Genomic DNA, 16,338 nt, shown 5'->3' on the forward strand with positions numbered 1-16,338 from the left:
CTATTTTTTTAGATCTGTACACATATGTGAGTTAATGTTTGTCCATCACTTCAAATAAACTTTATGGTGTGCATTTTCTTTCAGTCACTTTTGCTTCACTTGGTGAGAAGACCGTAATCAAGTCACCTAAAGTACTTGTTAATGCCGATTTTCCATGTTGCATTGCTTGGTTATATTCTTTCTTAATACTATATAGACATCTGTGGAAATAATTGTCAAGTCAACATCATCCAATGACTAATACAGTTGCCTTTTTCATTGAGCCTGCCCAAATGTTTAAGCACCACCCTAACACTCGTGACCAGCACATTTCATATTACTATTTAGACTCCCTCACATTTGGAACAAGAGACTGAGGCAACTGAGAGGCAAGCAGACAATAAAGCAATTGAGGTTGTCAAAAGTTTTGACAGATCGTGAAACAACAAGCATTAATGATGCTTGTGTCGTCACATGGTTGTTCGTGCCTTGTTGCTGATTGATTCAAATACATTACTGTGTTGAATCCTGACCGATAGGGTATGGCTTCTATTGCACATTGAATGAAAATATTTTACCTGTGTTCATTTAAATATTTTTTATTATATATAATCATCAAGTGTTTGATCTATTTTTTTATATATAATTTTTGTTTTTCTAAAAATTTTTCTAATTTTATGTTTTTTTCAAAATTTTTTATTGTTGTTTTTTAGAATTTTAGCTTTTCAAAATTTTAGAATTTATTCTATCAAAATTTTTATTTTTTAAAATATTATTTATCAAAATTTTATATTTTTATTTTTTTTAAAATTATTTAAATGCTTGTTTTCCGTGTTTTAAGTGTTTTCATTCTAAAAATACTCAAAATATCAAAAACGCGTTTTGAATTTTATGTTATAAGTTTAACCTTAATTTTGAAAATACTTTTTTAGAAATATTATACCAAACATATTTTAAGTGTTTCACGAAACTCAAAATTGAAAACAAGTTGAAGACAGTAAACCAAACACTAGTTAAGCTTTATTTATAGTCATTTTTCTGCAAAACAATTCAAACTTTCTTATCACACAATGAACTACATGGAACAACAAAATGTTTTACAAATGGTTGCCTAACAATCAACATTCACGATAGTTCTCTATCTTTGCGACAATTATGAAGTACCTTGACAAGATGAATTGTCTTGCATAAATTGATATTATTTTGGTACTTTTTATCAAGTGATCATTTTTCTAATACTTATAAAATGTGGTCATTTTATAAAATGAATGAAGAATAGTGGCCATTTCCTACTATTTCTCTTACATTTAATATAGAATTAAGTTCATGTATGTCATCATTTAACAAATTAAATCGTTTGCTATAGTAATATTTTTCACCACAAATTTACACAATAAAATATTCTATACATAAATCAATAATATTTTCTTTCAAAATGGGAGACAAACAGGCTATAAATAGAATTAATCTATTTGTTCAATGAATATGTACAATGAGTTCAACAATGTGTAAAGTACAAAGATCATAGCCATTGAATTCAAAAATAGTTTTTTCAAATCAATGGACATGATGTCTGCCAACTTATACATTTTCCAAGTACAACTTAGTTAACAACTACGCCTACAATCAATAAGTTGACAGACATTCACACCGCACATTTCAAAAATTATTTTTTTAAAAGATGGTGTGGATCCCCACACCTCACAAGTTGTCAACCATTGAACAACTAGAATAATTAATTTTCAATAAAAACTTCTTGTACACCATAGTATACAGCCCTCTCACAATGTGAGGGGGCTCACATGAATATTATATTTATGGACCCCCTATATTTTAAGGGTGTGTATGTGTGCACAACCAGCATAACTGATTAATTTTTATAGAACTTGATTGTACAACTAGAATAATCAATTTTTATAGAACTAAATATGTCTAAGCCATACAAAATAAAATTTTAATGATTTTTAATTCTATAGTACATTTTGCCCCCGTTTGGCCCCCATTTTCTGAAAATGAAAATGAGTAGAATAGTATTTTTTTTAAATGAGTGGTTGAAAAATAAAGAAATGTTTTCGATTTACGTGTAATATTATTTTATAGATGATATGTGGTTGAAAATAAGATAGAGAGATAAAAACTTCTTGTATACTATACAGCCCTCTCACAATGTGAGGGGGCTCACATAAATATTATATTTGTGGTCCCTCTATATTGTAAGGGTGTGTATGTGTGTACAGCCAGCATAACTGATTAATTTTGATAGAATTTGATTGTACAACTAGAATAATCAATTTTTATAGAACTAAATATGTCTAAGCCATACAGAATAAAATTTTAATGATTTTTAATTCTATAGTACATTTTGCCCCTCGTTTGGCCCCCATTTTCTGAAAATGAAAATGAGTGGAATAGTATTTTTTTTAAAAGAGTGGTTGAAAAAGAAAGAAATGTTTCCGATTTACGTGTAATATTATTTTATAGATGATTATGTGGTTGAAAATAGGATAGAGAGAAATAAAATATAATACAATGAATTTTAATAGGGACCAAATGGGGAATTGTTGTGTAGTTCACCGGAGGTAAATAAGTCAATGATTTATAGATAGTGGTGGGCCATTAGCTCTTATATGATGCGTCTTCATTGAAGGTATAAAGTGTAAACTAATATCTCCTAAATTATTTTTGCACCATTATTTACATACCAATAAATCTAAATTCAATTTTTACTTCAGTAAGAAAAATTTAAATCAATTTTTTAGAGATCTATTTTACATCGCAATTGAGGATTCTCGGATGCATTAGATAGACCACGAAAGCTGTGACAAAAATTAGAAATTTTTAGAACAATTAAATTGTTTCGAAATTTGTTCCAATTAAACATTTATTTTTTTAATAAACCTTGTTGCATAGCTTGAAAAGCAAATGGTGGTTGAAAAGTGAGTGTTACTCATAAATATCGGACTCGGACATAAGTATCCTGTCAAGAATTCATTTGTTCAACAAAGCATTCTATATGTACAGAAAATGAGCTTACAAAAGTGTTACGGAATAGACACAATAGGGGGAGTGGGTGGTTCTTAAGGACAATATTTTAATCACATGTGGCCCATTCCCACGTGACTGTCAGTAGCCATTTTGTGAAGCACATTTTCTGTACAAATGTTTTAAAACTTTGTTCAACATAGATGTCATTATCGTGGTAAAATTTAAATAAAAATCATTATAAACAAAAATAAAAATAAAAATGAAAAAAAGTATTATCTTTTATGAAAATATTAAGAAATTAAGAATTGCTATTATACCACATTTTCATTCTTCAAATATAAGAATAGAATTTGTACTCTATAAAAAATGCAAATTATATTGTTTGTTATATATTTTTCGCATGTTTAAAAAAAATAGTTTAAATAAATTATTTGTTAATTATTATAGTTAGTGGAAAAAATTGTTGACTTTCTGGACAAAAACTTATATGTTTGCTCACTATTATTACTAAATCACTTGGTGACTGTGGTAGAAGCCAAATTATTCGAGTTGAGATTTATTGTCCATTTGTTGTTTATTATGCCTTCGCTTGGCCCTCATTTTGTAGAAATGAAAATGGGTGGAATAATATTTTTTTGAAAAATGAGTGGTTGAAAAAGAAGGAAATTTTTTTTTGTTTACACATAATATTATTTTATAAAAGATTGTGTGGTTAAAAATAGAAGAGAAAAAAATGAAATGGAATGAAATGAAAATTAATGAAGGCCAAACGGGGGCTAAATTACAAATTGACATATCATGAATAATTAAAGTTGCAATTGAATGGACAACAAATTAGACAAAAATAAAAGACAATGAACAACAGATCTCAACCAAATTATTCATAGGTAGAAGCCAAGCAGTCACATGGTGCAATATTCCTTGGGAGTCGTATTATTTTGAATTGCAAAAGGTAGTGGATTCACATACTTATCAACATTTGAGCACATGGAAGCATGCGATTAACTAGACAAATTAGTGGTCAAAAAAATTGGTAAATAATAGAATTTAACGGTCATCTACCAAATACTGGGCAACTGAATATATCGATGCGAAAAATAGAAAACAAATACTGGGCCAAAAAAAAAAAAAGAAAAAAAAAAGAACAGTTTAAATTGGATCGCACAAACTCCATGAGAACTCGGAGCTATTCGAGCTTCATGTCGGCAGTTCCAATGCAGAAGACTTGCAAAGAATTTTTCTCCTTAACCATGGCGAGAATTTGAAGTAGTTTCAGTGTACTAAAGTCAACCTGTTAACTCCAAATTGTAACTAACAATTTTTTAAGTCAAAATCAAGTTCTGGTTGAATTGTATTAGAAGTTTATCGAGTTATAATTAAAGTTGTCAAGAATTTGTAGTATAGGTTTTGAAGAAGTCCAAGATGTTAAAGAAATTCAAGAAAATAAAATGTGATCACCGAATCGCAACTAGAAATCTAAAGGGTATCAAAGTGTGATGCCTCGAAAATTTTAGAAAAAAAATTATTTTAAGGGGTAGGATTTCATAATAACACGTGCTTCATTCACATTATTATGTCTTTCTATATTAATCTCATCAATGTTGCATCTATTATTTAATTGATATAATTACTTTTCTCGTGACTTATTATATTTTTATAGTGAAACGTACTTTGAATGCCCTGAAAGATCGACGTACCTATTAATTTAAGTACGATATGTTTATAACTTTATTATGCTTGAATGTAATTATATTTATATATTTATTATGTGCTCACGATTCTTAGGATTCAACCTAGAAATCAGGTTTAAAATATTTTCTTTTCTCAATATGTGCATTTTTGTGTAATTTAATGTAAAAGTCGTATGTGAAGAACATTATGAAATTGTAATTGTTGAAGACAAATTTAAGGTTTTATTTAAGTAAATAAGATAAATATTAGATGTTAAAATTAGTCATTTTATTTTCTGTGATTCACACGTGCAGTATGTATATGTCTGTACGTATACCCCACCCAAAATACAGTTTATCATCTAATGCAAATTCAATTAAGCATAAAATTTTATTTTATATGATTATTACTTGTCTTTCATTTGTTATTTGTGACAAAAAGAAGGAGAAATGTATATTTATTTTAGAGAGTTGATTATATGAGTTAGATGAAAAAATTTTAATTTTATTTTTATTGATAGATGATTTATGGGGAGTCATCTGATATATTTGCTGGAATTTTATTATTGATATAGTATTGTTTTTTTTGTCTATATTGATATAAAATTCTATGATTTATTTCTAAATTTATAATTATCATGATATTGCATGTTTTGGTGTTACACATGTTTTATTATGTTGTTTTATTTAACTTCGTTATACGTTTTTAGTTTTGTTAGTTTCGTCTTATTTTCACGTGATATTGTGATATCCTTGTGTTTCAGAGAATAGGTTGACAAGTTGTTGAAGTGTAGTTGTGAAAGTGTCTATTAGGTACATTTTAGTGGACTTATGACTTTGAAATAAATGATTTTATCACGAAATGTCAAAGGGAGATATTATTAAATTCAAATTATAATTGACAATTTCCTAAGTCAAAATTAAGTTCTTGTTCAATTGTATCGGGAGTTTATTGAGTTATATCAAAGTCAAAATAGTTAAGAATTGATAGGATAGGTCACGAAGAAGTCTAAGATGTCAAAGTTGTCCAAAAAGATCATATATGATCAAAGGAATGCAATTATAAGGCTAAAGGATGTCAAAGAGCCCCATAAGTAATGCTCCAAATTCTTGGTTGTAACTTGAATTTTATTTATTTATTTATTTATTTTATATGGAGAACATTTGAATTTGGAGAATACTATTCTAGAAGGATTTTATCTCTTTGAGTTAGCTTTTCGAGGCATCTTGAATAATCTCAATACAATACCGGGAGATAAATTTATGATGAAAATATCAACGATTGTTTAGTTGCCGCTCACCTAGCGCTCAAGCAACGAGTCGACGTTCAGAAATTGGTTTTACTTCAAACACTGAATTTTTTTTTCCGATGAAAAAATTGCAAATGAAAATCATTATATGGTGTTTTCACATGATGGAGCATGGTGGTCTGGGTTCTTCCCACCGGGTCATGGGTATGACTGGAATTCTCTCACAGATGGGGCAGGTGAAGGGTGTGTGTATGTGGGCCTGAACTTCCTCTTTGGGCTTTTTCTCTTCAGCTTTTTTAGGCCCATCTTGTTTTTGTTGGGCTGGAGGAGGCCCAATACTGACAACTTCAACATATCTTCCAGCTTTTCTTGTTTTCACTAGTATTTCATATGGGTCTGCATCACCTGTTACTGTCAACGTTCCCTTTGCACCATCCACTTCGACTTTATCAATGCCTAAAATGGAAGATTCCAAATTTAAAATAATATTAATAAAAATAAAATAAACAAGGGTCGACGTAATATATACACATAGAATTTTGCTACTATTTCATCGTAATTTAAGCTTTCGTCGTATAGTTGAAAAATAGGATATAAATGGACAGTCATGTTTGGCTAACCTTAAAAAGAAAAACTAAAATTGGCCAAACATGAATGAGAAAAAAAAATTTATAATTAAATGTAAAACTTTGAAATTAGCCAAATGTTTAACTGTGCATATACTTCGTATTATCCATTGTAATAAATTGCAAAGAAGAATGTTTAATTTTTGCTCTTGCATATTGTTTTAACTATTCTTCTCGTACTTTAGATATGCATTATGGAATCAGGCTGTAAGTGATAAAATGAATAAATAATCTAACAGGGTTCCATAATAACTATAACGATCAAAAGTGTTTAATTTTATGATGAAATTTTTAAGCGAATTCTACATTGACGGAATAGGATTAAGGAAAAGATTTACATGTCAAAATGCGCCAGCCATCATATTTAGCCAATGTTTGGTTGGAATTAAAATCGAATTTTTAGTAAATTTTGATGAAATGTGAGGTTTAACAGTCGTGAAACCTATGAAATATACAGTTAAAATTAACTGTTAACTTCGAATAAGATTAATATCTAAATTTTACTTCCTATCAATTAGGGGCTTAACATAATTTAAATTTTTATACGCTAATTTCGTTCGAAGATATTATTTCTACATTGTTTAGAAAAGGAAACAGTTGTTTTGTGTACAGTGGTTGTGCACAATTGGAAAATATAGTTAGGGATGACAAAATATTTCAAATCTATACATCCCGTTCCACCTTACCTCGCATTTCACAATATGAACTTTAAAAGTTTGGTATGTTGAATTGAATATGTATTTAATAGTTTAATTCTAACAAATTGAACTTACCAAATAAGTCGACATTTAAAACTAAGTAGGAAAGAAAAGCAAAGGTGAAGCTACCTTGTAATCCCGAGACTGCTTTGAGGAGTTTCTTCTTGCATTTGTCACATGATATATCAACCTTCAAAACAGTCTTTTGTACCATTGCAATAACCCTAATTTTCTTCTACTGTTTGATACAAATCTAAATAAGGATAAATGTGAGTTATATAGGGTGATCTAAAGTAACAAAAACCCACAGGATCGTTGGGTTGTTCACCCCTTCCAATTGTCTTCTTTAATTTGGACAAACCATGACATTAATTTAATCAATCTAAGATTTTTTTATTGTACCGTTGTTTCGATTTGAGTGACTTTTGTAATTGTTGCTGACTGCAATTCAAGATAAATCACCATTTGATTGAATCCAAATTATGTTGAGAGGTTAACTAATTGGGCAATGCCTCTTGTCCTGGGGCCACATAGGCCCGGGATTTCCCCTACAGGCACTGGGTCTGTCGTCCCCTCCTAGCAATATCCTAACTAATTTTAGCTAGGTAGGTAACCAAAAAGTAATAACAATTTTCATATTTAAGTTCGTTTGAAAGCGATACAAATAGAAGTTTAATGTTTTTTCTTTTCTTTAAACTGATGAATATATGAGTATTATTAACAAAATTCTATAATACAACTTTGTTGAGTCGTTAATATGTCGTCTCCAATTGGTAAAATTGTGGATCTATAATAATAAACGTTTAGAAAACAAAGTGTGAAAATCGAACATTTTATTACATGTAACTCACTATAATTCCGTTTCAAAAGTCGCTTACTTAAAACTTCAAATATGTCAATCATTTGTTATCTCATTCCAAAGTCTACTATTTTTGTTTTTTTATGACCATAAACTCAATCGAAGTACGAAAATGCAAAAGTTTCCTAAACTCCACGAAACAAATGGTAGAAATCAAATTTTGTTTTTCTTAATTTATAAACTCATTGTCTCTACCGGTTTACCAAGGATTTTATCATGTGGAAATTACACCCAACTAGATTTTTTAAACACTAACTTAAAAAATCAGATCTAAATTTTATTTATACAAAAATCAGATATCTTAATTCAAATCAAAATTCAATATTTTAATACTAATAATATTATTAAATATAATTAATCTCCCACATCTACTTCACCTACCCAACAAACCTTAGAACATTTCCACAAATCTCTCTTTACCCTCTTCATTTCCACCACCTGCCTCTTCGACATCTCTACATGGGGAGAAGCAGCCAATACCCAAGATCGTCACTACCGCGTGTCTCTCTCTCTTTCCCTCTCCTATCATCTCTTCTCCATTCTCTATATGTGATAGTCATTGCACGCTACCTGTAATAGTCGCTACACGTGGCACATCACTGTTGCGGCACTCCCAAGCCGCGTTGTCGCTCGTCGTGCTGCTGCGTGCGATCGGGGTTTTGGTGTGGTCTTGGTAATTTTGAGGGTTTGGAGATTTTGTTGGTGGGGGTGGTTGCTATGGCGTGGTTGACAAGACCCGTCCCAAATCACCCTAATGGATTCGACACGTGTCATGCGCCGATGAAGGATATCAACTAAATGAAGAACCCACCACCAAGGCAACTATGATTTGCTTTGACTGTGACATAATTTTAGAAAAGTTTGACAGAATATCCTCTAAAATATAGACTAAAATCACCTGAAAATTTATCAACTTTCTCAAACCTATACATATAATTTAAAAAAGGGTAAATCAACCCTTCCAAATACAACTATTCAAAATAAAGTGCGTTGGAATGGAATTTACACTTCTTTACAAACGAGACGACTCCAAATGCATTACTTATACAAAATTATGTAGTGAGCCCATTATATATACTAATAAAAGATGTATCTACCCCAAAAATTATGAGCTGTATAAACTAACAAAAAGAAACATACAAATAACAACTGAGTGGCTCAATTTGGTAATTCAATGGCTCTGAAGCGGCTCAACATAGCTACTATCTGATAAGAAAAAGGGAGATGAAATATATGAATTTGTAACTCAGTGAGTGGATTATTTTGTAAACAAATATACGTTTTCTATTTACGCTAACTTTCTAAAAACTAGTTTATAATAAAAATATCATTACACGATACTTTAAGCTAAAATCCTTATTCTTTAAACTGAATAAGCTAAATCTGTATTTTGAAATTTGATAAGCTGTATAATATTTAAAAATCACACCAAAAAGTACCCGAAATAACTATACTAATGTATCGATTAGCGCCAATAGACATGACAAAGCTATTCAATTCTGAAACTCTGTAATTATGAAATTCTGGTCATATACGCGTAGAGCTATCTGGTCGTACGCTGTGGAAATACATTCACACCAGTTTAGAGTGGGTAAAATCACCTGGGTACTTTCTGGTGGTTTTTAGAAAATAACTTTATATATGTTGAACTATTTAATACTGAAATAATATGTCAATGAAATGATTTAACTGACCAGAATTTAACTTTAAAAATAATTGTTTATAAATCAACTTTATTATAAAAATCGTGTTGTCAAATCAACTTTATGAATTAATAAATTTTCTGATTTAATAAAATCTTTATAAATACTAATTTCTGAATAAGTTTATATCCACTCACACAATACGAGTTATATACTATGGCAATCAATAAGTTTTTCCAATTTATTCGTCATCACCTGAAATACGTTACAAAATAACTAATATAACCACTATTAAAAATCAAGAAACATTTTATCTCTAATAATATAATACTTAAACTAAATTTCTTGAGACTTGCGAAATTTTCCTAAATTTCATTTAATCAATTGAGGCTAATTTTAATTTCTAATACCTTCACACGTGGGTACTTTAACCAAATTTACCGTCATTCCAATCATAACAATATTTATCCTTTTCATTCTAGTGAAAAACTACCAATCACACTACAACCAAATTAATATATCTATTGTTTCCCCAAAATCATTCTTCCAAGTGAATAATTCCATTAATGTGATCATTTCCACAAATAATCCTTACAAAATCATCAAATTTAAAAACTATGGTTTGCCAAAAAAAAATAAAAAATAAATTGATATCTCCTTACCTTAGTGCAGATGGAAATTAAAAAATTAATAACTTGAGCTCCAAGTAATATTCATCTCAAAAATCTGAAAATTTAACTACAAGTTAAACCCTAGTAACTTAACATAAAATTTCTCTACCTCTTCAAGAGAATAAAGGTTCAACATTTAACTACCTCATTCCTTCTTCTTCTTTTTCTCCTTTTCTTCCCTCTTTTCTTTCCCTTTTTCTCGCAGCTTCTGGCCGTTTCTAGTTCCTCTTTGTGTGTTGAAATGAAAAAATGGTTTATTTGTATATAATAAGCGGCCACTATTCCCAAATTGCAAAGAAAGTCCTCCATGTTCCATTTATAATAACATTTAGTCCTTCTAACTTCTATTAGTATAAAAGTAAATCCTAGACTTTAAATTTTATCCACCTTAAACCTTCCAATTATTTTTCAATACAAATTAAACCCCAATAAATAATTTATTTTATTTTAGTTCCTATTTGACTTTGGCTTTGATGAGTCAATCTTTGAATTTTGATTACATAAAATTGGGTTGTAACAATCTTACCTCTTTAAAAGAATTTCGTCCTCGAAATTCAACTGGCATCTGATTAGGTAACGAATAGATGAGGATGTTGAACGCGCATATGATCCTCATGCTCCCAGGTTGCCTCTTCTATCTTCTGATTCTATCAAAGCACCTTTACGAGTGCAATTGTCTTGTTCTGCTGAATTTGCACCTTTCTGTCTAGAATTCTCATTGGCTCCTCTGTATAAGTCAATTTCTCCTTCAAGTAAACTGGACGAGACTCTAGAACATGAGAAGGATCTGCAATGTACTTGCGGAGCATGGAGACATGAAAAATATCATGGATTCTAGATAATTCAGTTGGCAAATCTAATCGATATGTAACTGGATCAATCCGCTCAATAATCTCATATGGTCCAATGTATCGTGGACTCAATTTTCCTCACTTGCCAAATCTCAAAATTCCTTTCCAAGGCAACAATTTTAGAAATACTTTGTCTCCAACTGCGAATTCCAGATCTTTTCTACGCCTATCTGCAAAACTTTTCTGTCTATCTTGTGTTGCTTTCAAATTTTCTCTGATCAATTTCACATTTTCTAAAGTTATTTGAACCAATTCAGGGCCTACTAATTTCCTCTTACTAGCTTCATCTCAGCAAACTGATGTTCTGCACTTTCTATCATATAAAGCTTCAAAATGAGCCATTTCTATACTCGAGTGTTAACTGTTTTTGTAAGCAAACTCCATCAACGACAAATGTGGATCCCAGCTACCTCTGAACTCTAAAACACAAGCCCTCAACATATCCTCAAGAGTCTGTATGGTCCTCTCGACTGACCATCTGTCTGAAAATGAAAACATGTACTAAAATGTAGTTTAGTACCCATGACTTCCTGTAAACCAAGCCAAAATTTAAATTTAAATTTAAAACGAGGGTCTCTGTCAGACACAATAAATAATAGAGTGCCATATAAGCTCACTATCTCGTCCACATACAACTTTGCCAACTTATTTAAAGTTTAAGTGGCTTTAATTGGCAAAAACCTGGCAGACTTGGTCAAATGATCCACAATAACCCAAACATCATCATGATCATTATGGGTACGAGGAAGACCAAATAAAAAGTCCATAGTAATGTGCTCCCATTTTCACTCTAGAATAGGCAATGGCTGTAAAAGTCCTGCTGTTTTCTGATGAATTGGCTTTACCTGCTGACAGATAAGACATTTGGATACAAAATCTGCTATCTCTCTCTTCATTCCAAGCCACCAGTAATGATCTTTTAATGTATGATACATTTTAATACTACTTGGATGCATAGCATAAGTAGAACTGTGTGCCTCTTCCAGAATCTCTTTCTTTAATTCGAGAATATTTGGAACTCATAATCTATTACCCATAGCCAATGCGCCATCATCTCTAATCACATAATCCTTTCTTAGCCTACCACTGACTTCTACTTTCAATGTTTTCAATGTCGGGTCTTGTGATTGAGCTTTTTTAACCTTATTAATTAAAGTAGGCCTTACCTGAAAATGAGCTAATAATGCCCCAGAAGTAGTAATTTACAGCAGAGTATTCAACTTCTTGAACTCACCAATCAAGGAAGCATATACTGCACTAGATGGAGAGAAAGAATCAGTCTTTCTACTAAGAGCATCTGCAACTATATTAGCTTTCCCCGAATGGTAATCAATCTTACAATCATAATCCTTTATCAATTCCAACCATCTTCTGCCTCAGATTCAGTTCTTTCCGATCAAAGATATACTTTAGACTTTTATGGTAGCTAAATATTTGACATTTCTCACCATAAAGATAATGCATCCAAATCTTTAATGCCAACACTACTGCAGCTAACTCCAAATCATGAGTTGGGTATTTTGACTCATGCTTCTTCAATTGTCTAGAAGCATAAGCTACAACTATCACATTCTGCATTAGAACGCAACCCAATCCTAATCGTGAAGCATCACTACAAATCACAAACTCTTCACCTGGAGATGGAAGAGTAAGTATAGGAGCTCAAACTAATTTTCTCTTCAACTCTTGAAAACTCTTTTCACATTCTTCAGTCCACACAAACCTGATTTTCTTTCGAGTCAAACTAGTCAGAGGAAGAGCCATTTTGGAAAAATCCTCTACGAACCGATGATAATAACATTCTAGCCCAAGAAAACTCCGTACTTCTGTAACATTAATAAGGCGTTCCCATTTTATTACTGCTTCAATTTTCTAAGGTCTACTAATTACCTTCTACTGAGATAACATGACCTAGAAATACAACTTTATCTGGCTAAAATTCACATTTGCTAAACTTAGCATACAACTGCTTATCTCGCAAAGTCTGTAAAATAATCCTCAAATGCTTGGCATGCTCATCACGATTGCAAGAATAAACCAATATATCATCAATAAAAACAATCACAAATCTATCTAAATATGGGTGAAGCACCCTATTCGTGTTTAGGCTAAAGAAAAATTCTTTCTGACATCGGTCAAATATATCATTTGGCGTTCAAGATTATTTTAATCTAAAGAAAGAGCCTTTTTTACACCAACCAAATATTCCATTTGAAGTTTGAGCTAACTGTGATTTAGCTCCTATTTGTCTGTCATTATAAGTGAAAATGAATTTTGAAATAATTTAATTTTTAAGAATGTTAGGTTAAAAGTAATAAAAAAAAAATTTACTTAAAAAAAATATTTTATCGTGAAAATGCAGAATTGAAAAAGAGTTTGAAAATAAAAATTTAAAATAATTGTTCTTGACATGTTATGATAACACATAAAGCCATGGATCTATTTCCAAGTCAAGTTCAATGCATTTGAGGAGTCAAAAAACTACAACGATGAACAACTTGAAACTAAAAAGTATCTTGTGCTCTATTATTGATATAAAAGCAAAGCGCACATTCCCAAGGTCAAGTAAGGCGGCGTGTTATATTAGTAAATATATTAATTGATAAAGTTTTAGAGTAATTATGAATAATAAAAACGATCAATAATTGCCTTACTTAGTATGCATTAAATCACAAATCATTACATATATATTACGTAAGACGATTATCGATAATTTTTACTACCAATAAAATTACTCTAAATTTTATTCAATACCACCAATAGCAAGAATTAATTAGTACGACAACTGTATAACATTAATGATAGACTCATTTAAATACAATACCATGTAATTTGTTTAATTGAACATATCAAATGCGGTGCATCATTAGTACTAGATAATATCATTTTTCTCATCATCACATTCTTTTGCTCTTTCCTCTTCTCGAATTTTTCCTAAAGCTTTTTAAAGATTTAACAATTTTCTCCATTTTCGCCTCCTTTTTTGCTTCTCCTTTAACTTCAATTCCAGCCTTTGCCTTCTTATTAATGTTCTCTTCATTAGCCTCAGCCTTTTTTCTCTTAAGCAAATCAACCACACCTTCAAGTGCTGGTTCAGCATTCTCATTTCTCATCAAGTGTTCTGCAATTTCAGCTGGAGTGACTTGTACTTCCTGGATTAGGTCCTTTATCTCGGGAAAAAGCCTCGGATGATCATGGATTGCCAAATAATTCAATGCCAGGACGTCGAATCCAGCAGGCGTGCAGTAAGACATGTGAATGTGCATGTCCATTCGACCGGGACGTAACAAGGCAGGATCGATCTTCTCCTTGTGGTTCGTTGTGAAAATTATGATGCGTTCGTCTCCACAATTAGACCATAGTCCATCCATGAAGTTGAGCAAACCCGAAAGAGTTAACTGCATAGAACATGAACATCAAAATTTATAAACTTCCTTTTAAATCTAATTTCTAAGTAATCCTGAGCATCGTTTGGATTGAGTGTGTTTTGAGTTCAATCCAAAACATATGGATTTATGTTTATGTTTTTATTATTTTATTTTTTAAATTTAAAAATATGAATTTTAACAGGGGACTAATCCAATTCCAGGCTGCGAACACCACCAATAGCAAGCAGAGAAATAATATAGGCAAAGGAATTAATCAAATTCTGCCATGAATAAAACTTGTAAAGGTCCACTAACCTTATTATCAGAAGGTTCAGGCTCAACATCCCGGTTGAGCATGGGAGCGTTGCAATCAATATCTTCAATCACAATAATCGATCGATTGGCAGTCGAAAGCAAAGTCCTTTTCAATTCAGCATTTGAATATAAACTTGTAAGCTCCAAATCATAGATATCGAACTTCAAGTAATTCGCCATCGCTGCAATCAAGCTCGATTTTCCAGTCCCGGGAGGCCCATAAAGAAGATACCCTCTTTTCCAAGCCTTTCCTACTTTCTTATAATACTCTTTTCTCCTCACAAATCTGTCCAAATCGTCAATAATTTGTTCTTTCAATTGTGGGTTCATTGCCAATTTCTCAAAAGTCACAGGATGATCCAAATTCACACTGCCCCAAACCCCACTTACATTTCTCCCCCCATCATCATCATCGGAGTCAGAATATGGACAATCCCTTGTGTACAATTTCACATTCCTGTCTTTTTCCCTAAGTTCTTTGGCCTTTTGCATAATAAAATGCAAATACTCGTTCAATACAGTTTCTCTATGCTGCTTATCAAAACTGAGTTCGAAGTACCTTTTTTCCGACTGGAAACTATTTTTTGAATTTTCCGGCACTTCCAAAACAAACTGCCATGTGAGCTCAATGTTGTTATAAGTATCAGTTACAACTTCATCCTTCTCCATACTTAAACTGATACTTTTCTTCTTGGGATTCTTGCTTACCTTAAATCTCTTAGTATTTGGGTTGATTTTCGTGTGTAGATAAATCTCCGCAGATTCGTAGATTTGGTTGCGCGTCATGCCCGTGTTCTCGTCCACCACCATCGTGATTTGGGTCGATAACGGAGCGAAAAAATAGCTGAAAATTCGAGTGAAAGCAGAAATAATGTACGATTTTAAAGGCTCCGGGATAACATCATGTGCCAAGGATCGGAACAGCATCATTGATGCTGCAACAGATGCGTAGGCTGAAAATATATTGGAAGCCATTGATTGCACTTCACCAAATGACTGCATATTTCACAAACAAAAATATTTTGGATTGATTTATTGAAAGGTTCTTGTTTGCCTTTGAGAATGGCAGAGAAATCGAAATCGAAATCGAAATCGAAATCGAAGCTATGGGTTAATGGTGACAGAGTGATGTTTCAGTGGGTTATATATAAACAAATATGGCCCATTATTTGAAATTTTATTTTAATAGTTAAAAAGGGAGAAAAAGTTTTAAGATTATCTTTAGTGCCTGTTTGAGCCACATTATTTCAAAAAAAGTATTCTTAAATAGTGATTTGACATCATTTCAATCACACATTCTTTAATAAAATAATATTACACGTAAATCAAAAATTTTTCCTTATTTTTTAACCATATATTTTTCATCAATACACTATTTAAGAATGTATTATTACCAAAATAATGTGGCTCAACCACCCTCTTA

The 16,338-nt window shown here is 31.4% G+C and overlaps 2 protein-coding genes across 2 annotated transcripts; both read right to left on the minus strand.

Annotated features, from left to right (window-relative positions):
- Positions 1-5,936: 5,936 nt before the first annotated feature.
- LOC111379825 (heavy metal-associated isoprenylated plant protein 7-like) lies at positions 5,937-7,422 on the minus strand. Its single transcript, XM_023003260.1, has 2 exons — positions 7,338-7,422; positions 5,937-6,340 (listed from the first exon to the last, which is right to left on the minus strand). Exons 1-2 carry the CDS (start codon positions 7,420-7,422, stop codon positions 6,042-6,044), a joined length of 384 nt encoding a protein of 127 aa, XP_022859028.1. The 3' UTR covers positions 5,937-6,041.
- A 6,570-nt stretch (positions 7,423-13,992) lies between these two features.
- LOC111379831 (AAA-ATPase At3g50940-like) lies at positions 13,993-16,037 on the minus strand. Its single transcript, XM_023003266.1, has 2 exons — positions 14,916-16,037; positions 13,993-14,630 (listed from the first exon to the last, which is right to left on the minus strand). The coding sequence occupies exons 1-2, from the start codon at positions 15,915-15,917 to the stop codon at positions 14,130-14,132; spliced, it is 1,503 nt and encodes a 500-aa protein (XP_022859034.1). The 5' UTR covers positions 15,918-16,037; the 3' UTR covers positions 13,993-14,129.
- Positions 16,038-16,338: the final 301 nt, after the last annotated feature.

Source organism: Olea europaea, unplaced genomic scaffold (assembly GCF_002742605.1).
Source record: "Olea europaea var. sylvestris unplaced genomic scaffold, O_europaea_v1 scaffold204, whole genome shotgun sequence".
Lineage (NCBI taxonomy): Eukaryota > Viridiplantae > Streptophyta > Magnoliopsida > Lamiales > Oleaceae > Olea > Olea europaea.

Coding starts and splice junctions, on each gene's coding strand:
- LOC111379831 (XM_023003266.1), bottom strand. CDS start 15,917: ATGCAGTCATTTGGTGAAGTGCAATCAATGGCTTCCAATATATTTTCA. Junction 14,631..14,915: donor CTGAACCTTCTGATAATAAG/GTTAGTGGACCT, acceptor TGTTCTATGCAG/TTAACTCTTTCGGGTTTGCT.
- LOC111379825 (XM_023003260.1), bottom strand. CDS start 7,422: ATGGTACAAAAGACTGTTTTGAAGGTTGATATATCATGTGACAAATGC. Junction 6,341..7,337: donor AGCAGTCTCGGGATTACAAG/GTAGCTTCACCT, acceptor CTTCCATTTTAG/GCATTGATAAAGTCGAAGTG.